Raw genomic sequence first — 23,003 nt, 5'->3', positions numbered from 1 at the left:
TTGAAGTCCTGAAACGTGCTTCGGCAAGTCAGAGTTTCCTGAAAGAAGTAGTAATCCTGAACATCCTGAACATTTCTTCAGGATGTTCCAAAGGCTCAACGTGGTCTTGATGGTCCAGTACAGAAATTACTTCCATCAGTGATGAGGACTTTTTATAATTTTTTTATGAAACTCATATAAACCTCGATTTAGACACAGAATTGTTTGGTATTTGATTTCTACAATGTTTTTCTTATTTTTTTTACGGCCTTCAGCTGTTCGTTGAGTCATGTTATGGATCTTTCTCTCTGCTCGGGTAATGTGGGCTAGCAGATCTGCAGCCAGACGAGTCTAATTTCAGCCGAGCTGAGGTTAGAATTTGGCAGCTAGTGTTTGTGTGATGTCACTGAGGCTCCTGGCAAGTAGACAGAAATCTGTTATCTCACTGTGTGTGTAGTTTTATGCAATCAAAGTGACTGATGAGTCAATTAGCTGGAGGTTTGTATGTTTGATATCAGCTATAGAGAATTCTGAGCTAATTAATGATACTTGGGACCAGGTACTGCAAGGATAAAATCTATATTCCTATTTTAATGAACTGTTTCCATGTGAGCATACTTTCACTAAGTCATGTGCAATTATTTAATAATAATCTATCTTTCCCTCTTTTTGTTTTAACTAGTTTAACCTCCAAACAAAATCTATAATAATAAGAAATGTCACAGTTGTGAAAGAGACCCAAAACATTTTTACCAGACGTTTTCAGAATGTTTCTGAAAACTTCTGGTAAATATTTGATCAGTTGGTGTTTGCAGTTTGGAAAATCAGTTGAATTTAGGCTTATCTGCTATAGTCACTCCCACCTCTCGTGTTACTGAGCCTTATTTAAGTAGCAAACATAATATCTGCACTCACACAATAATTGACCTTTTATCGGTGAGTTGGCAGATTGAATAACAGTTCATAAACCTGTAATGAGGCTGATTTGGATGATACGTAAACTGCTTTCACACAGTTGCCCTTTCTCATACATGGCAGATAAGAGGAGATTGTCCACATCACTAATGGAAATGTTACAGTGAGCTGCTTGAGCAGACCAAGCTGAAGACGAGGCTGCCTCCTGGGCGCCTCCTGGGTGAGGTTTTCTGGGCATATCCCACTGAGAGGAGGCCCCCGGGTAGACCCAGGACACACCGGAGTGATTATATCTCTCAGCTGTCCTGGGAAACCCTGGACAAGCTGGATGGATGGAAGTTTAAATGTTTGTCTAAAAGGTCAACATAGCAGCAGACAACCACAGATTAAAAGTGTTAGAGTGTTTTTCGTCAGGTGTGTTAGTGAACAGTAGAGACACCTGCACAATTCATTCAGATACGAATTGGAAGTTATCAGGGCAATGACGAATCTCCTGCTCTGTCATCAGCCCTGTTATCAGTCTGTCAGTCCCTCAGCACGTCAGTGCTTAGCCCACTGACTTACCTTGGATAAAATTGAATTGAATTGAATTGGATTAACCAGCTTAGCTAGCTAACTGTAGCGCTGCAGCTTAGCGAGGTAACTGCAGCTGTGGCTCTATTTGTTTCTGACTTACTTTCAACTCTGAACTGACCACGTGTGGGACACGTTAGGTGACGCTACCACAGCACAGGGTGATATTCTGCCCTTTTTCACGTCGGACCTTTTAACTGTCAGTCCTGGGATTACTCTTGTAATCATCCCGTCGTTTTCCCAACGACATAACTTAATGTCTGCCTCTAACATTTTGGTAATGTGTTTCCATGTGTAGCTACAGTTTTGTGCATGTGTGTGTCTGCTGTGGGTTATCATCAGTTTGGCTAAATGTCAAGGTAAAATAAGATTCTAGAATTATATTCTAGATACAGAAAGGTCAAAGGCAAGATTGTAGAATCTAATCAGTAGTCAAAAGCTGGACTCTTGAATTTTGTCATTAGCCAAAGATTAGACGACAGAATCTCATCAGTGGTAAAAGGCTGGACTGAAGAATCTCGTCAGATTGATTAGTTTATGCACTGCTGGCGACTTCCACCATCTCTGATGCTATCAGTCTGAAAAATCGACTCTCGCTGACTGGTGGTTCATTGTCAGCTAACTAAATGACCTGACAGACAAACTCGGCCCAGCTTACTTTGATCAGGATTTATCTGCGGCAGCTCTAACTCAATTTGAAAATCAGAATAGAAGATGATTTAAAATCGAACTCTTGTTTTAGAATAACTTCACTTTCGCTAGCTGGATCTACTAAACTGACCGAGCTGCTCAATGCTGATAATTGTTCAAATATTACATTTAATTTTCTTCTAATGGTATTTTGTCAAAAAGCTTTTTCGCTTTGATCTGACTGCACATCTCCTGCAAACTGTATTCAGTCTTCCTTCAAAATTATTTTTTTAATGCGTAATCTGAGTTTTGGCCAATAGAGTACAAACAATCTGTAAAAATGTTTTGGAGCCGTCAAACGCCTGGAACTTTAAAATTTAAATGAAGCATCTTATTATCACATTGCTTACTGCAGAGTTAACAGTTGGTGTGTTTCAGTTCAGCTGACTGTGATGAGGCTATAGTACTCTGTAATCCCATTAACACTGAGTTACTGATGAGCTAACAGCATTACACCACTTAGCTCTGACCGTGTGTGTGTGTGTGTGTGTGTGTGTGTGTGTGTGAGGGGAATTTTTATCGAGCTGCTGGCATAGCCGACCCTCCCCCTTCCTCTCTCTCTCTCTCTCTCTGCAGTCGTGACTCACTAGCAGCTTGTGTGTTTTCATGTTAAGCTAACCTTGGCTAACACAACAGAACAGTTATTGACTATGAGCGGCAGCAGGCCGTCGCTAACCCACATTGATTCACTCGGGCTTACGTCATTCATCAGGCTGGCGTCATTCGACCTGTCGTGCGTCTCATACGTCATCAGCGGTGATGTGAGCGGCATGTGAAGCAGCCTCACTCTGAGAGCTGGTGGTGTGCACCTGTTTGTGTGTCATTGTGAGGACCAGTGGAGGTTTTAGTTATTATGAGGACATTTGTGAAAAATGTGGACCGTTTTGGATAATGAAGATATTTGTCAGCACAGTGGACAGTTTTAGAAAGTGAGGGCATCTTTGGGAAAGGCCTTACATCAAAGGCCTTGTTGATATTTTTTAATAGTGGGGATCAAGTTTAAGCTATTGTGAGCATTTTTTTTTCCAATTATTGTGAGGACATATGTGAATATTAAAGGGCTGGACATGATGGACAGTGAGGACATTGGTGAAAATTGGACACATCTTGTAGACATGCAGTTTTAGATACTGCGATGACATTTGTCAACATTGTGAACAGCTTTTAAAAGTACAGACATTTTTAGGGAATGATGGATACTGTGACTTTTTTTTCCATTTGTGTGGACATCTGTGGATATACAGTTTTAAATATGTAAGCTCAACATTTAGTTGAGCTGTTTGAGGGTTCAAACCTATTTTTAGGTTATAGATTAGAATACTAGCAATGCATGGTGTAAGCCAGGGTCCTCACAGTGATAGAATAACACATATGTGTGTGTACGAAGAATACAGGCATTATTCTTTGAATGGACACAATGATTACATCTAGAGCATTATTATTATTTAAAGATGACCTCAACTTAAATATTTGTTGTTTTAATGAGCAGGTATTCAATCAGGCTAAATCCACAATTGCATTTTTATGATTTTTTTTTATAATGAAGGTTTTAATGTTGAAATATAATGACCTGAGGTGTGTTTATTCAGGCAGGGTTTTCTCATGTTTGCCTCACAGCTGTACAGGCAGGTTACATTTTAAGTGACATGACCTGGAATGATGTAACTGTAGCAGCACGGTGCAGTCAGCCCAGGTTAATTCCTCACTACCTCACATTACCTGCTCCTCTTCTGGCTTATAGCAAGCTCTACTGTAAAAACCGAATCAGTGGCCGTGCTTTGCTTTAAAAGATGGCTGGTCTGGTTAAAAGACCTGCACACCCTGGACAGAACAGTTGATCAAGGTCGTACAGTCAGGTGTCACTTCAGATCTCTTCATAGAGAGGCAAACTGAAAGAGTTTACTCTGAACTTGAATGTTCAATATTTCCTAATATTTTTTGTTTTATGAAGACGATTGAAGGATTGATGGGTGGAGAATCTGAAATCAATATGTTTTTGTGCAAAGCAGCTAGACAATGCGACATGTTTATTTAACTTGAACAACAAAACTGTTAAAATCCAAGATTAAGGATTAAAATTTAATCTTCATGAAATGAAAGTCCAGTCATTTTCTTTCCAAGCTCCTTAGACAACCATGACCCGGATGACTGAGAACCTTCACACATCCAAGATTAATATTTATATACTATCTAATTTCATTTTGTGTCTGTCTGAAAACTCGATATTGGACTTTTTTAAAGTACCTTTTTGTGATTGCACAATCATTGGAAGCATGGCAAACCAACGAGAGGGAGCAGAAGGAGAGGTTCTGTGGTAGGGTCAGTGGAGGTGTTAGCTGCTGGAATGAAGCAATATTGGTGAAATACTTGAAAATCATCAAGTCTGCTTGCAAAGCCTACATAAGGTACACTGCTGTAGGTCTATGGAAGGAGGAGGAGGAGGATTAGGGCCACTGGAAAAAAAAAGTAGGCGCGTTTTTGTTTTTTCTTTTCCAGAATTCTAAAATTAAAGTCAGAATTCCGGGGAAAAAAAACAAGAATTCTGGAAAAAAAGACATGTCCACCTTTCCCTTTCCAATGAGGATCAATGATCTGAGGAAAATCTCGTGGACAGTCAGTGGTGCTGACAGTTTAAATGTCATTAAGTCAAATATTTGCAAAGGTTTGAGGGACAACATAAAACCTCATTATGTCTCGAAAAGAACCAGAGGCCAAAAACTGAAGGGTAGCATTAAGTTTTGGTCCCGTTGCTCTTGCACGACCTCTTTCTAGTTGGAAGTTTTGTGTTTTCTTTATTTTATTAAACAAATTAAGAACAACATTCAGTCTGCTCTGATAAGGCTTCCCTCTAACGTTCCTGTAAATGAACACAACCCAGTGTTTTCTCCACACACTCTGTTCTCTTCTTAGCAGAAACGACTGCAGGCACATCAAGCCCAAACTTTGCTTTCATCATGAATAATGGTCCAGTCAGCAGTAAACAGACTACTGAAAGATGTAGTAAATCACATTAGGCTTATTCATTTAATGACTTTCACCAAGTGATTTCTCTGAAGGGAAAACTGCTATAAATAAATGATCAATAGTCATAGCTTTCCCTCACTGCTCTTTACTGTGTATTTTTATTAGGGATGGGTATCGTTTAGGTTTTATCCGATACCGGTGCCAAACCGGTACTTTTGAAACGGTGCCGGTGCTTAAACGGTGCTCAAACCGGTGCTTAAAGAATGGAGAACACAAAATTGGTCCAAAAACCTCTCATGTTCAGCTGTTGTTTTGTAAAAAGATAACAATGTTAGCCTTTTCTGCAGCTATAGGGCATATATGGCATCACTTTTGACTGGAAGCAGCTTAAACAATGGAAAAAACACAAACTTTGTCCAAAAACCTCTCATGTTTAACTGTTTTCCACTTTTTCTTTGGTCATTTTAGCCTTTTTGTCCAGGGTGAAGGGAGTATCTGCCATCAAACAAGAAGACAGCCGCATGTAGCTATGATGATGTTTGCTAGTTCACCTTACATGCATTAATGTAATAATGTGGTTAGCCTACTCAACGTAAATTACACACAAACAACATTAAGCTACTCACGCAGAGAAGAACGGCTGCTGCTGCATCATCATCATCATCATTTCTGCTACACTGGCAGGGCTAGGGGCCAGGACTCTCCTCTTCGGGTTTTTGGGGGATGTTGCTAACTCCGGGTCGATAACAGGCACCACACCCGCAGTAGATGTGCTCGGTGTGAGGTCTCGCAGCAAGCTATCAAATACGGCGCATTTCTCGGCTTTTAAAAAAAACGCTATGCGTCGCCAGGTGTTTCATCAGATTTGAGGTGTTACTTCCTTTGACAGTATCACAGTATCAGCTTAAAGCACTTGTTGCAGCTGCTGAGTTTGCTTATTTTGCTGTGAAGTACAGCCAGACTTTTGACCGCTTCGCCTTGGGCATTTTTAATCTGTAGCTCTGCTCTAAAAGAACGTACGTACCTGGACCCGCCTACTATCCTCGGAAACGTAAAACGATTGGCTAGAATTCAAAGTGTATGACAGCTCAGGAAAAAAAAGCACCGAAATGTGCGCTGCTTTTTCGGTCTGGTTACTACCGTTTATGTCAGAACCGGTGCCATCATGGCCATCCCTAATCTTTATTATTTCAGTCTGCAAGTAAAGTCAAAGCAAGATCAATATTTAAATCTCCCACACTTCCATGCACATTGATTACATAAGATGCAACATAACAGGCGTAGCTGGGGTGAAAGTGGGTTGCAAAGAAGCTTGCAGCTGTGCCTGATCTAGCTAAATCAGCTTAAGGTGCACGTGCTACTCGAGCTACTTTTGCACAGTACTAAAAACTCCACATAAAACTGATCTTGTGACTCACAGGGAGTTTATTTTACCCTCCTCTTTGTTTAAAACTCTAACCACATGAATATTGAACCCTGTTATGACAGGAAAAACAGAGAATCTGAATAACGTTTAATGTTGTGGGTTCAATTTCATGTGAAAAATAAAGAAAAAACTTAATGTTGTGGCTGCCATCAGAGTGCTGCTGTGGGAGAAACCATCTACACTGGCTGTAAACATAATAAAGTACCACTGAGCTGGTCCCCTAACATTGCAGTTATGATATGATGATAGTGGCCACCCCTCTTTCTCCTTGTGTAAGAGCTGAGAGCGTAATGGCAGCCGCTGTTATGTAACTGCTGGCACACAGCACCCCCTGCTCTCTCTCTCACCCCTCCAGTGTCATGCCAGTTTGATTCCATTCATACCAGTTCCTGGTGGCAGTGTGACCCAGTTACCCCTTGCTGTTTGTGTATGTATATATATTTGTGTGTGTGTGTGTGTGTGGATCCGCCATCACGCCAATTAAAATACCAAAGTCGGAGCGAGAGAGTGAAGAGGAAGCATAATTGTTCATTCATGTCTCTCGCTGCAGTTCAGAGTGAAGGAGAGGAAACTCATTCATTCACTGTTTCTTTAGATCCATTAATAATTCATCACAGCCAAAGCATTAAAATGCAATTCTAACATGTACGGTTCATGTTACACTTCATTCAGTCACGTTAAAACATCATACAGGAGACGATTTCTGCTCAAAAGAAAACAAATGAAAGATTTATTCGTTAAAATGTTTGAGAAGCAAAATAATTCATAAAATGTTTGATTTTATGATTATAGACATCATGCAGCTGAGGCTACGTCCACACGTACCCGGGTATTTTTGAAATCGCAGATTTTTCTATGCGTTTGCACCTTTCGTCCACACGTAAACGGCATTTTTGGTCACTGAAAACGGAGATTTTTAAAAAGTCCGGCCAGGGTGGATATTTTTGAAAACTCTGTTTTTGCATTTACGTGTCCCTCCACACATACGACTCGGTTCTGCTTCTATGCCCCAACTTTGTTTACTATTTCCCACCGAGGCTTCTAGACTTCTGATTGGCCAACATTTCTACACGGTTAGGAATATAGCGCCACCTGTTGCTTTGGCATGTTCCTAGCATTTTCTTTCATTTCTGCGTTTACGTGTGGACGAGATTATTTTTTAAAACGAAAATGGAAAATCTCCGTTTTCAAAAATACCCGTGTACGTGTGGACGTAGCCTGAGTCTAACATTCAGAAATGAAGATTTATTGATTGATTTAAAATAACTTTAAAGAAGATTATTGCCTTTTTTGTTAAAACATTAACATTTGGAGAATCTCAAGTAGAAACTAATTATTTATGACAGAATAGTTCTTTATTTTAGGTCAGAAACTTGTGAAATAATCAAACAAGATAGTTTATTTATCTCAACAGCTCTAAACACAAGTTATAACAAACTAAAACAAATTAGAATATCTCAGTTAAATAAAATCCAATCCAAAAATATAAATATAGAAGGGAAAAAGGTGATTATGACAAAACCGAATGGCTCAATAAAGCAAACATCACAAAAGGCTTTGAGCTATTAAAAAAATCATCCACTGTGCAAATGTAACGCAGGCTGTAAACATGTTTCCACTGTGAGGGTTTTAACAAGACTCGTACCGACTCGTTCTTGGAGCCCCAGGTGGCCGTTAGAAGAACTGCAGGTTTTTGCTAAAATTTCATGAACAGGAAAACTGAAACTATATAATAAGCAGCGCATCTACATGCTGTGAGAAAACTCTTGATTTTGAAGATTTTCTTGTGCAACAGTAACAGAACGGTTAGAGTTTTCAGATGTCTGAACGTCCCTGAACACGTCATCACCGATGACTCTGTCTCCCACAGGTGTGTTTCTCATCCCCTACCTGCTGATCGTGTTCGTTGGAGGAATCCCCATCTTCTTCCTAGAGATCTCTCTCGGTCAGTTCATGAAAGCGGGAAGCATCAACGTCTGGAACATCGCGCCGCTGTTTAAAGGTGCAGTACGTCACAAAGTGGGACTTTACATTTACCAAAACAAAACACTTTAGTAGGACTTTAACTACTTTTACATTATTTTTTAAGTGAAATTTTATAATTCCACCTCTGCAGCACAGCCTTTGGAATATTTGGCCCATTAATCTGATCATGGGAAGTTTTCTTGCTGGTTTTTTTTATTACCATTATAAGATTTGATCAGATTATAAATTCAGATATGCAGCTGCAGAAGCCTCGGGGCAGATGTTTAAAATCCAAACGAAGGAGATGAGTTTGAAATGTTTGAAAACCAGAATGTCTGTCATAGATCAAAGAGCATAAATACAGTCATGGCCAAAGGTTTTGTTCGATTGTTCACAATCACAAGCATCTCATAAGTTTTCCTTCCCTGTTTTTAATTTCTGAAGATTTCGTTATTCCTAAAATCATCTCACTGGAAAAACAAAAGTCCTGGGTGTGCCGCTGCAGACAGCGACCATCTGACTCAACGAGCTGTTGGCTTCAAGTGCAAACCTGTTGTCAGGCTTTACAAACAGACCAAAGATATTTAATAATTTTACATTCAAAGACTGAATAAAGGCGCCATGTCGTCAGATTTCGGTCAGTAGAAGTGTTGTTGGCCGATCCTTATGAGCGGGTGAGTCTGACACGTCGGTCTGTGAGCGCACGTTCAGCTTTCTGTGGAGGTTTATCTGCAGGTGCTAATCTGAGATCTGCTGTATGTGACTCCACACTCGTCTGGAAAACTGCACGTACGCACACACCCTCAAACACACACACAGACTGTGCATTTGTGAATGTGCTCAAACTAAACTTGACCTTCAACTTAACCATAAACATCTCTTTACCATAAAATTTAATCATTTACATCATGATGTCCTCAAAATGTGACTATTTAACTATATTTATGGCCCCACAACACGAGTATTACCTACACACACACACACACACACACAGACTAATAATGCACATCTTGTACCTCTTAATAACGCTTGCACACTGCACTTATCAGAGGGCTGATCTTTAGAGCGGACCACATGACTCTTCGGCTCTATCAGTAGCTAACTTTACTACACCGGCCTCCCTTTGACCTTTAGTGCAGTATTGACAAAGCTCCGCCTTCACATTCATTCAGTCTGATACAGTTACAGGGAGCAACACCAACAGTCAACAGCAACTGCTCATTCATCTGTTCTGAGAGTCTCAGCAGGAATGGAGCTAAATATGGAGCAGCAGGAGGAGCACGAGGATGCATGTAGCAGAGCAAAGAATGAGCCAATCACAGCAGATTTAGTTTTATATATTAGAAAATACAGGGATGGACCTAAAATAAAATAAATGCATGCAAATAGTAGCAGACAGATGTCCAAACATACATGGAAACACATGAAAAGTCAATATTTGGTATAAACATGTTTATTCTGCAGATCTGCCTGAAGCCCTTTTCTTCTAATTTCTTTATGTAGTCTTTAAATGAAAAGATGTGCACCGTCTGATCTGCCTAAAGGTTTAGTACTTCAGCCTTTTATGTCTTTGTGAGTTCATTTGGAAACATTTCTCTACTTTCAAACCTGTCATTTTATACATTAGCATTTGTTTTTCAATGTCCTCTATAACAAATTTTCTGTAGATTAAATTTCTTTACCGTTAACCCAGGGGCGAGGGAACTCCAGGCCTCAAGTTCTGATGTCCTGCAGGGTTTAGATGTGTCCTTGATCCAACACAGCTGATTTAAATGGCTAAACTACCTCCTCAACATGTCTTGAAGTTCTCCAGAGGCCTGTAATGAACTAATCATTTGAATGAGGTGTGTTAAACCTGCAGGACACCAGCCCTTGAGACCTGGAGTTCCCCACCTCTGGGTTAAGAGGCTATCATGGGATTAATTTTTGTATTTTTCCTCATATTTTCCTAAAAACTGACTAATGTCATGCTGTAAATTCGATTTCCCAAAATCCTTCACCACAGTTTGGCAGTAATTTTAGCAAAAATGGCAAAAACGTTGCTGTTGTTTGTCTGTAGTCACTGAAAAATCCCGTGTGATCAGCTTTTGTCCTCACACAGAAACTGTGGGTTTTTCAGGTTAGACCGTTACGTGTGTGTTGCATGTGGTTTAGTTTATTGTTGGTCGTCAGAAAGAAAACACGTGGTGCTGGGATGTGGGCCACCTTCAGCTTGTGTTCAGTTTAATTCACAGTGCAGTCTGGATTTTACTGACACGCATAAACTCAAATGTTTGTACAAACAGAAGCTCGAGTCTCTATGAAATAATTATTTATTGTGCAATGAAAGTCATCAAATGTACAAGAATAGAAACAAAAATGTTCTATTGTGTGCTTCAGTCTTTGTAGCAGCAGTCGGATGGTTTATACAGGCTGATGACCAACAGTGTTTAACAGTGTGTCAGAATAGTCACACAAAAACTACAAAGTATAAAAGATAAAAGGATTTAATAAGCCAGGCCTGCGTCAGATTGGCGACCTGCCCCTCAGTCTGTAGCTGGGCTAGCCTCCCACATGACCCTCATGAGGATAAGCAAAAGAGGATGGATGGATAGTTCAACATCATAGCACACGTTTCAGTGAAGTGCATGCATGCAGTTGCAGGCTAGCTCTCAGTGCCCCGCAGTGTCAGAGAAGATTAGGAAAATAACTTTGATGCATTTACAGAAGAAACAACAAAACAGTTTTGGGAGGATCTGTTGCTAAATGACACATTTTCTTTGATTAACCAGGAGAAAGTATGAGTGAGCATCTTTATGCATCATATACCAGCAAAAAAACAACAAAGAGCTTTAATGATCTTCTGCTTTCATCTCTTTCTGTTAATAAACGTGTTGTTTTCCACCTGCTAAACTCTCCCCGTGCTCTCGTCCTCTGCAGGTCTGGGTTATGCCTCCATGGTGATTGTGTTTTTCTGTAACACCTACTACATCATGGTGCTGGCCTGGGGCTTCTACTACCTGATCAAGTCCTTCACCGCCACGCTCCCGTGGTCCTCCTGCAACAACGAGTGGAACACGCCCAGCTGCATCGAGATCTTCCATCACCAAGACTGCAAAAACGCCAGCTTTGCCAACATCACCATCGGCAGCAGCAACATGACCTGCGCCGACCTGGCCGACGCGCGATCGCCCATCATCGAGTTCTGGGAGTGAGTTTTAAATCTGAATATCTCCAACTATTTCCTGTTACTGAGGTTTGTTTTATAGAATATTCACAGAAGTATTTGTGACGTGTTATAATGGCTGAATGCAGCTGAGAGCCGCAGACTAAGCAGGGAGGTAAGAATTAGAGATGGACTAACACAGTGTTGGTGTGAATGTGATGACAGAGAAAATAACAGCAGACGTGTCCTGTAGTTATAGGTGAGAATGAGGCGCTCACAGACGTGATGTGCAGCTTGTGAAGCTTGCAGCTCCTTTAATGGCCACTGGAGCTATTTTCAGCTCTTCGATCATGATGAAGGCTCACATGTGCTCCTGTTTGTGGTGAGGCTGTGTCGTCCTGGCACCTTATTAACACAACAGCGCAGCTAATGAGGTGAAGCGATGTTTGTCTGGTGACTGAGCTCGTTAGATTTTCAGTTTCGAGTCAGTCAGCAGCGCGCCGTCTCTGAGGAACGAGGTGGCGATGATGTTAAAAGACTGAATGTTGGAGGAAGCGCTGCTGTCTCAGCCAAATATGAGTGCTGTGTGTGTGTGTGTGTGTGTGAGGGAGAGAAAATAGGCCCCCTTTAGTCTTTTTTAACATCTGCACAGTGTTTCCAAAGTTTTCCGCCAGCTGTTTTTTGCTCCTGTGGAAAGCACCGATCTGCTCTGTGACTCTGACGCTGGGCTCTTTGTGATCTTCTCTGCGCAGAAACAAAGTGTTGAACATCTCGCCTGGTCTGGACGAACCGGGGAAGATGAACTGGGAGCTCATTTTGTGTCTGATGGCTGTCTGGGTTCTGGTTTACTTCTGCGTCTGGAAGGGAGTCAAATCCACCGGGAAGGTAAAACGTTGTTTTTTAAATGGAGTCCCAACCTGTGTCTAGCACTTAGTGTCACCTTCCCTGTTATATAACTTATTAATATTATTAACTGAGGATCAGATCAGAACATCTGCATGTGAATGAGTCTGTGTCCAGATTATTATAACGAACCAAAACCAATTAAAAATCACAACTAGATGTGAAAAAAAAAAACACACACATCCAGCCTGAAGAGGCTTTGGTGCATCTTTGGGATGTCTCACATCGATTGTTGCACCCATGAAACACACCCTACAATACTTTTCTATACTACCCAAAGAGACTAACACTAAACAAACTAAACGAGCAAACCCACTCTGGAAACTAACAGAACTGACAATCAATCAAAGTCAAAACGTCAGAATAAATTCACAATAGCAAATTTAAAAAACCCACAAAACTTAAACAACTCCGGTCGGTGTCCCAGGAAAAGTTTATACAGTTAAGAATAAACAGAAAAGTCCCACGAAGGACACACAAACTGAAACGTGTCGAACGAGTAAACGTTAAAAATGTGTTCCAGTTTAACCTTCGAGTGACTGAGTCAGCTGGTTGGGACATTTTTAATCATCAGAACGTTTCCTGCCACCAAGCTGGGAAGTTGGATTTGACTGAAAATGATGATTATTGATATTAGACGATGAAATGAAACAGTTATGATAAACATAAAGTAGAAAGTGCTGGAGGAAGAAAGGGAACATGTTTAATGTCATTTATTCAATTCAATTCAATTTTATTTATATAGCGCCAAATCACAACAAATGTCGCCTCAAGGCGCTTCATAGATACAGAGAAAAACCCAACAATCATATGACCCCCTATGAGCAGCACTTTGGCGACAGTGGGAAGGAAAAACTCCCTTTTAACAGGAAGAAACCTCCAGCAGAATCAGGCTCAGGGAGGGGCGGGGCCATCTGCTGTGATTGGTTGGGGTGAGAGAAGGAAGACAGGATAAAGACATGCTGTGGAAGAGAGACAGAGGTTAATAACAGATATGATTCAATGCAGAGAGGTCTGTTAACACATAGTGAGTGAGAAAGGTGACTGGAAAGGAAAAACTCAATGCATCATGGGAATCCCCCGGCAGCCTACGTCTATTGCAGCATAACTAAGGGAGGATTCAGGGTCACCTGGTCCAGCCCTAACTATATGCTTTAGCAAAAAGGAAAGTTTTAAGCCTAATCTTAAAAGTAGAGATAGTGTCTGTCTCCCGAATCCAAACTGGAAGCTGGTTCCACAGAAGAGGGGCCTGAAAACTGAAGGCTCTCCCTCCCATTCTACTTTTAAATACTCTAGGAACAACAAGTAGGCCTGCAGAGCGAGAGCAAAGTGCTCTAATAGGGTGATATGGTACTACAAGGTCATTAAGATAAGATGGGGCCTGATTATTTAAGACCTTGTATGTGAGGAGCAGGATTTTGAATTCTGGATTTAACAGGAAGCCAAAACAGGAGAAATCTGCTCTCTCTTTCTAGTCCCTGTCAGGACTCTTGCTGCAGCATTTATGAACCCTTTCAGTCATTTTAGTCGCTATGGTGATTTGTTTGCTTCACGATCAGGAAATAGACTCGATCTTGAGTGCTTGAAGAGAAAGTAGCTGGACTCTTTGGCTCGTGATGTTTGACTAACAGCTGATGGAGACTCCCAGTATTTATCCCTGTCACCGGGGAACAGTGCTCAGACTCGCTGTAGACGGCTAAAGGTTTGTTTAATAAGCCGCCATCTTTGCTCATCACTTGGCCTTCACAGTGGACATAGACGCAACTCTTTACTCCTCTCAAACCATCTTCCCAGTTTTAAATTAAAAAAATTTAGCATCTTCAAACGAGTGTCCTCTCTCCTTAAAGGTCAGATTGAGTCATTCTCTTAGATTATTTTTTAAAATTTGCAATAAAACTGAAGATACAGAGATCTTGTCTGACTTTAAAAAGCCACTGTTTGAATAATTCTTTACAAAAAGAAGTTGAACAGAGAAGACTTCCTGCTGTCATCCATGTCCCATAACTAAGAAAATATGTGTGAAACTTTGTTCCCTGAAACTAACTGAGTTAAAATGTCATTCCCACATCACACTGTGATGATCAGGAAGGTGGAAAAAATACGGGACTGTTCCTTTAAAACTACAGGCTTCAAACGGCGTGTGTGTGTCATCGGATTGTGATGACGAGACTGTACACAGTGCCGTCAGATGGCAGGCTAAGAGTTGCTATGACTACCCTAGAGGTAGTGGTGGTGGGGAGGAGAGTGTGGGGGTGTGTGAGGTGGCGGCATGTGATTGGTTGTCTGGTAGGAGGGCAGCTGACTGCAGTGGGACGTGACTGAGAGCCACTCGGAGAGCCAATGCCCCCCTTTCCTGTACTGTAGGAAAACTCCACTCGGGGACAAACGGGGACATAAAAAATCTGTCCTGGATTCGACCCAGATCTGCAGCGCAGGAGCACCAAGCTCTCTCTGCATCACTGATGATCATACAGATGATTTAGCTGTGAAATCACACAAACTTCATTTAAAAATTTTAAATGGTTCAAAAAACATTCGCACTAAAGTTCAACATACAGAACTCAGATAGTCAAAATGATCTAAACAATTAAATATTTCATTTTCTTGTTTTATTTTCCCTCAAAAGCAGAGTGTACTTTATGTAAACAAGGTCTGGTGGCCCTAAAATGTATAATGTAGGCTAAATTTTGTGTTAATGTGTTGGTCTTAAGTAAAACTCAGGTGTAACACTGAATTGATTGACAATTTATACTTTAAAAAACACTCAAATGAAGTGGGGACATTTTTGACCCCTGAGGACCACAGGTGTATGGAAATCGGGAGGACATGAGGGTTAAACAGCACCTTTAAAAACAGAGTAAGGTGGGGCCTTAGCCTTTAAGGTCTGGACAAAAATAAAGATGAGACAGGAACAGAAAGAGAGAAGGACAAACAAACTGTGCTGGAGTTGGTGAAGCCCCCAACCACGTATAAAGTTTTCTACATGAGGGAAAACTACTAAACGTGCATAAACACCTGACAGTAACACAGCTCACTGTTACCAGTTAGAGGCCCAGAGGATGCTTATTAGCCACGGCTGTGGTGGAACGCCCTTCAGAGTGGCCACGCCCCTAATCCAATTATCCAGGTTGATAAGTTAATGCAAATAAATGAACCTTTGAAAGAGCAGGCTGTAAACATGTTTATTTTTACTGTAAGGTTAGATATTTCAGCACTGCTGGAGTCTGCCTCAAGTGGCCATGAGAGGAACTGCATTTTTGGTGGCTTTGATTTTCTTTTGACCCTGGATCTGGTTGTTTGGTGAGCAGAGGGAAATGTTACCCAGCCTTCTGGTTTGCACTGAGATTCATGACTGTGGTTTCCTAAAGATCCATCCATTCGCTTCCGCTTATCCTTTTCAGGGTTGCGGGGGGCGCTGGAGCCTATCCCAGCTGTCATAGGGCGAGAGGCGGGGTACACCCTGGACAGGTCGCCAGTCTGTCGCAGGGCTAATTTCCTAAATATTACAGAGGTTATTCTATGACTGTGCACAATGTTTTGAACATGAGCAGAAATCCTTGTGAAAGACCTCTGGTGTATAAAAGTGCATTTCTCATCAAATAAAACTAAATGTAACGTTGAGGCAAACAGCTGCCAAACAGAAGCAGCCTGACATCAGAGCCTCTGACGCTGGACGCAGACAAACACAAATGAGCACAGAGGAGTGAGTCGCGCCTGTTCGTGTGCTGACTTGGCAGGAATAATATTAAATGAGAATAGATGAGAATAAATATTTGAAAGCCTGAGTGCATGACTGCCATTTATCCCAAAACACCAAAACACAGTATGTATCAAACAACTTTATGATACATACTCATAAAGTTTAGAAACAGAGCAGCCCTTTGAATGGCTGTTATCATTCCTGCATCACCAGCAGGCGGTCTCTTTCATAAACAAGGAGGCTAATGAGTTTTAATGACTTTAATTCATGCTGGACCTGATGGTAAACTAAACGGGAATAATGGGAATGAGAAATGAGTGTTTCTCCTTTGAAAGATGAACAAACGTCTCTCCAGGTAGGCAGGTGACATAGATTCGGTGACTTTTACCCAGGTGGCATCTTTGGCTGCCTGGTTACTGCATTTGGTTTGGGTTAAATTGGGCCCTTTTACAGCAATGACAACGTATTCCCAAGCACCAGCTTCAAGGTCATGATAGTGACGACTTCAAGTAGATGTTATATGCACTTGAGTACATCTCACCATTATCTGGACTGCTCTCCATTTATCATTAATTGGAAAGGATGATAAGACACTTTTTGAAGTACAAGCACAGGTACACCAAGTGTCTTCTCTTTATGGGACGGCAGATAAGAGGTATTCAAGGAGCTGATAACTTAGAGTACATAACAAACCATCCAAAATTTATTTTGAGCACCAAGGATCTGATTTTTAATGCACATAAGTTGAAGGAAGAACTTAAAGTCTTACAGAAGATATGCAAATGCTGTTTTTTGTTCGTCTCTTACAGTAAAATTGTGAATCTCTTGATGTCTGATGTTAACAGGAGAGATAACAGAAAAACCATCAGGATACAGGATGGATTTAACTGGAACCCACAAATAGAACTTTTTCACCTTAAAAGGTTTTTAATATTTTCTTTGTATGTTTTAAAATAAAACTTCATGGTGTTAAAAAGTCTGAGATCAACACTGAAAATTCTGCTGTTTTCTATTCGTTTCGCTTTAATCCCAAAATATTTACTTCCTGCTGAAAACGCCAGCTGACCATTAAGTCTTTGACAGATCTGGAAGAATTTCAGGATATCCCGCTGTTTGCTCCACCCCCTTTTTCCTTTAATGTCAGCAGTATTAGAGCTGCACGAACAGTACCAGCTCTAATCATGTTGTCCTTGCACGATCTGACAACAAAATAAAACGATTTCTGCAAGCGCAGAAAACCACAGGCGATATTCTACAGCTGACTCATTTGGTCTGTGTTGTGATTTAGAGGTAAAGTGTGTCTGATGTGCTAAAAACAGGAAGCTGGCTCCTGATATGATCCATCTCCACCTCCTGGCTTCTCCGATGTGTTTGTGCTGTTGGAGCCTTTTGAAGCATTTTTAATGGCATCATCTCTTGGCTGGCTGTGCAGCAAAAACACCTGTGCTTGCAGTTCAAATGCAGAATCCAGAACCAATGGGTGGTGTCACAGTGGCTATGCCCCCCCTTATATACAGTATCTGGCTCCAAGGAGCTTCTTGTGATGTCAGGAGTGTTTTTAGAGTTCAGGTGTGCAGGAAAGCCCAAACGAGCCAGCACGCTTTGGTTTTTCCGCAGTTCTCCGAAGCTTTTAGTTGTTACAGCTCTGCTTTGGATCCAGGGTTTGAGAACTTTGTGCACCACACTTTCACTAACTTTCAGTCCAACAAGAAAAGTTCCTCTTTTCTCTGAATAACAGTCAGACTTGTGACACTTTCTCTGAGTTCTGCTTTAAACGCAGGGCTCGGGTGTTATCTGAGCGCTGCGTCAGTGGAAGGGCTCAGACTTATTTCATTGATTACCTGGAAACAGAGATCAGGACTTCTTTTGTTTCTGGATATTTTCATTTATTTCTGTGTTTACCTAAAAATGTGACAGACCTTTTATCTGCTCGCAGACCTTTTGACCCAGAGAACAAAGGGAAGTGAATCGTGCTCTTTGAAAACTAACCAGCTGCTGTTAGGTGGTGTTAAAAGCGTGATTAATGTGAGGAACATCTAACAGTGTAGGAGTGTTTCTGAAAAGCTGGAAAACCATTGCTGTTAAAGGTCGTCATAACAAGCAAACACACATCAGTTTTGTTATTACTCCATTTTGAAAAGCAAGTCGCACTAAGCTGCTGCAAAACTAGAGCACGTAAACCGCATTAACCTCTGACACACATCTGTAAACACACACTCGCACACCCTCGACACACACGTTCCCAGGATCAGATAAATGGCTTTTTCTTCTCTTTTTTTTTCTTGTTTTCACTGCTTCGGTTTAGGGTGTTGCCAAAATGACCCAATCAAAAACAGCTTCACTTATCAGACTGAGCATGTGCAGTAGAAACCTCTGCGCTCACCTGAATAGAGACGAATCCAGCGGCTTGTTTCTGTGTTGCATTCATGAACACGGGTCCTCATATTATCTGGGTCAGCTGTGTCTTTACAGCAGTTTGATGAAGTGAATGTAGAAGATGTTCAGTGAAAGGGCTTTTAAGTCCGCAGGCTGGACTCTGCAGGAACTTCCTGTTGGTTTTTATTTAATTATAGATAGAAATGCTCTGCCGTGATCCGGGTCAGGTTGCAGCGATGCTCAGACCTCCTCCAACTCTTTAGGGTGGGGTTTCCAAACTAGCAGCGGCTCTGCTTTGAGCAAAGATCATCCACACAGGATGAGAGAAGTAGTGACGTAGCAACCGTGGGCCATGTGATGTGAGTAAAAATCTGAGGAAAGAAGAGCAGGCGGGTCCAAAGTTAACGTTTTCTCTATGTTGAGGTAGGCAGCTGCCAGCGAGACATGGTGATAGTGCTGATTCAGTTATGATGGGGGGTAAATACACTAAAGAGCTGCCTGCAGAACTAGAGCCTGGGACGTCTGCCAGCAAGGAGATACATGAAGAAGTAAGAGCGCCGATGCTTTTAGAGGAAGCTGTTTTCACGCTTGTACTCTGAGTCTTATTGTTCGGTCACGCTGCAACCAGGCTGTGACGGTTCATTTCTTACACGTGAAGAGAGGAAAGTTTGTTTTGGTCCCTTAAATGTGAAAAACACTCAAAACCAAATCCTGACTTGTTAGTTTTGGGACACAGGTTCACACGGTGCGACCTAAACGTCAGAGCTCCATTCATGGGGTAGTTTACACACATACGGTATCTCTTATGTAGGAGTCTGTGTGTGTTTGTGTTTTTAGTCTCATGGCAAGTCAAGCCGCGTTCGCAGGGCTCTCAGTACCACCAGACACATGATCTGCTGTTTGTCTTCAGCAGGAGGCTGAAAGCTGAGCATCAGGTCAGAGCAGGACAGCCTGAGACTCACAGAGGGAAAAGAGAGAGAGACAGACAGCCAGTCCAGTCACAAAGGAAAGATGTCTGCTCTCAAAGGAAACATTAGTTTGAATTATTTTTAAAAACCCACGTTTAATAATGTTCGACTTTTTCATTGTAGATATTAATCTTGTTTACAGTAAAGTAAACAGGCAGAGCAGACAGTCGAGACGAGTTCTGACAGGATTATGTACTTGACTGAAGTGTGACCTCGGAGTATTTGATGGTGAGAAATGCCCACAGTCGCCTTCGGCCCCAGAAAATAAGATCGCAGTGGGATTAAAGCTGAAGTGGAGACTTGGATATGTGGAGCCGCAAACAGACCCCTGGGTGATGGCGCGGTGGCTACATGCATGTTTTGTCTTTGTTACTATGAACATGTTTCTGTTACACCCTTGTCCTTACGCGGACACAAGCGGCAGAAATGAGTTTCCTCCAAAGGGTGGCTGGCCTCTCCCTTAGAGATAGGGTGAGAAGTTCGGCCATCCAGAAGGGGCTCGGAGTAGAGCCGCTGCTGCTCCACATCGAAAGGAGCATCTGACAAGGATGCCTCCTGGGTGAGGTTTTCCAGGCATGTCCCACCGGATGGAAGCCCCGGGGCAGACCCAGGATACGCTGGAGAGATTATATCTCTCGGCTGGCCTGGGAACGCCTTGGGGGTTCCCCCGGATAAGCTGGAGGAGGTGGCTGGGGAGAGGGAGGTCTGGGCTTCTCTGCTTAGGCTGCTGCCCCCGCGACCCGGCCTCAGATAAAGCGGATGAAGATGGATGGATGACCTTGTCCTTACATCCAGAGATTTCTCTCTTTAGTGTCACGTGACTGTCGGATGAACAGGCTTCTTTAAAAGACCCAAAGTGAGACGACTCGTCAGCAAACCGTCTACAAATTAATTAATCATGCTGCATATACAGAGATCTGTCGATTTATCAGTGAGATCAAATTTATATCAGTTTACATAAAAGTATCAGGATTAAAAGAACTCCCCGTGATGAACGAATGCAATGAAAATGAGAATAATATGCCAGAAATGGCTGAATAAGCAGAAGATCAAAAGGTCATGTGCAAGCTTTAAAAATATGAATCACTTTGAGAAACGTTTCAAACAGACGACTGAAATGTTTTTTCTGATTCCTTAACACACTGAACCGAACGACCCGAGCGTCACACTGTGAGCGTGCGTTAACCTGAGAAGGTGCTCCGCTGTGATTGCACCGACACTCGACCCTGACTGGGGCCCGACGCTCTCCGTGGTGCTGAAATGCCACATTCCTCCGTGTGTGTGTTCTGTCTCAGCAGGTCTCAGATCAGGTTCATTTTGCTTTCCTCTCATTTGTTTTCGTTACCTGATTCTCACGGATTTTTTTTTTTAATGGCAGAAACCCCCTGGAGATTTTTAGGTCAGGAAACAAAACCCCTTCTTCTTCATTCCCCTTGTGTAACACAAATTCACTCACCTGATTTTGATTAGGCAAATGAATTTGTGTTACTCCAATTCCGTCAAACACACAAACGTTCACTGTGCATTTACCTGCAGGTGAACAATGAGACAGTCTAATCTGCTTGTTTCACAGGCAGCTGATTAAAAACAAAGAGTTGGAGTTTCTAGTTGAAGCTTTGACAGACTGATGGATTCAGTGAAAGAAGTCTTCTGTGTTTTATGATAGTATGGTTGTGTTTCAGATTGTGTACTTCACGGCCACCTTTCCCTACGTGGTCCTCATCATCCTGCTGGTCAGAGGGGTGACCCTGCCCGGCGCCTACGATGGCATCATGTACTACATCAAACCCAACTGGTCCAAACTGGAGGAGGCTCAGGTCAGTTCATCATCCTGAAATCTCACTTACAGGCAGACTTTGTCATTGCATGGGGCAGTTTCTGATATTAAAGGGTCTTCATTATAAAATTATGAATTTTAGTGTTTGTCATGTGCGTTCATGGTGAATACACCAGCAGGATTGTCTTTAGGTTGTTTAGGTGGAAGTTTTAAACCTAATGTAAGGAGTAGAAAGCCGAAATATTTGTGTTAAAACATAAAAGTAACAAAGTGGCGAAAAAAAGAAATACTCAAGTAAAGTACAGACACTAGAGGTGGGAATCACCATACATCCCACGATACGATATTATTGCAATTTTTAAAAATATTTTGCGATATTCAGATTCTGTACATAAAGGTAAACTTTATCAATATTCGTTTTCTCTAATATCAAAGTCTCACACTCAGTCTTTCTCTCATTTCAGTTTGATTGTTGACAAACTGAACGGTTTGTATCACAGTCTAGTCCAACTTAACTGAATCAACCATCTGGTACAATTATAGCTATTCTGAACTATGCAGTTTATGAAAACTATGCAGCCCCTTCAGCAACTGAAGAATTTGAAAGTAAATTAAAACAAAATATAATTTTACATTAAATAAAAAAGTTTTAAACTTAATTAAAATAAAACATGTCTTAAATTAAAATAAGTAAACTGTCATGTTTATTGCTGCCAAAAACAAGTTAAACACATTTGGACAGTGAAGGAATGTCAGGATTCTTGCTCAGAAAAAGGATCAACATGCTCTGAAGTCAGAGCACAAAAACCTTTTTGTAACAAAGTATCGATTTCTGCTGTCCCTGTATCCATACATTATTAGAAACAAAATATCACCATACTACACAGTATCGATTTTTCCCCCCACCCCTAACAGATACCTGCAGTATTTGTACTTCGTTACTTCGCTCCTCTGTTTGGTGGGTGAAGCACCTGAAAGTGCACGAGTGGGAGGTTTAAATCCAGTTTTAGGCTGTCGGGGTGGCTGTTGTTTTTTATGGCTTGAGCATCCAAGATGCTGCAGCGTTTGTCATCAATTATTGATCAGTTATTGTCATTAAATGTTTGCATCAAACATCAAACCCATGTGACTCCACAGGTGTGGATAGATGCTGGCACTCAGATCTTCTTCTCCTACGCCATCGGCCTTGGTGCTCTGACTGCTTTAGGCAGCTACAACCGCTTTAACAACGACTGCTACAAGTACGACATACACACACACACACACACACACACTTCACCAACTCCTTTAACCTCAGTCATCATATCTAAACCCTGTAAATCTTTAAATTTACTCCACCTTAAACCTGATTGTGACCTTAAACGCCTTGTTTCCTCTCCTCTTCCTCACAGAGATGCCTTCATCTTGGCGCTCATAAACAGCGGGACGAGCTTCTTCGCTGGCTTTGTCGTGTTTTCTATTCTTGGCTTCATGGCTGCGGAGCAGGGAGTCGACATATCGCAGGTTGCTGAATCAGGTAAATACTCACACCGGACCTGTTCTGATAATTTCCTGCTATGCACTTTTTATTCTTGGGCTCTATTTTACACGATTTACAGTGTAAATGATTATTTTAATACGCT

General features: G+C 41.6%; 1 protein-coding gene across 1 annotated transcript in view; it reads left to right on the top strand.

The window, feature by feature from the left end:
* slc6a8 (solute carrier family 6 member 8) overlaps nt 1-23,003 on the top strand; it is a 61,650-nt gene that overhangs the window by 9,342 nt on the left and 29,305 nt on the right. Inside the window, exons 2-7 of the mRNA XM_085144527.1 lie at nt 8,418-8,549; nt 11,432-11,702; nt 12,410-12,542; nt 21,287-21,421; nt 22,519-22,622; nt 22,773-22,897. Coding sequence (XP_085000653.1) covers nt 8,418-8,549; nt 11,432-11,702; nt 12,410-12,542; nt 21,287-21,421; nt 22,519-22,622; nt 22,773-22,897 — 900 coding nt within the window. The remainder of the gene's footprint in view (nt 1-8,417; nt 8,550-11,431; nt 11,703-12,409; nt 12,543-21,286; nt 21,422-22,518; nt 22,623-22,772; nt 22,898-23,003) is intronic.

Source organism: Neolamprologus multifasciatus, chromosome 20 (assembly GCF_963576455.1).
Source record: "Neolamprologus multifasciatus chromosome 20, fNeoMul1.2, whole genome shotgun sequence".
NCBI lineage: Eukaryota > Metazoa > Chordata > Actinopteri > Cichliformes > Cichlidae > Neolamprologus > Neolamprologus multifasciatus.
The sequence above is the reverse complement of the archived record's forward strand: the minus strand, read 5'-3'. Positions and strand labels throughout refer to the sequence as shown.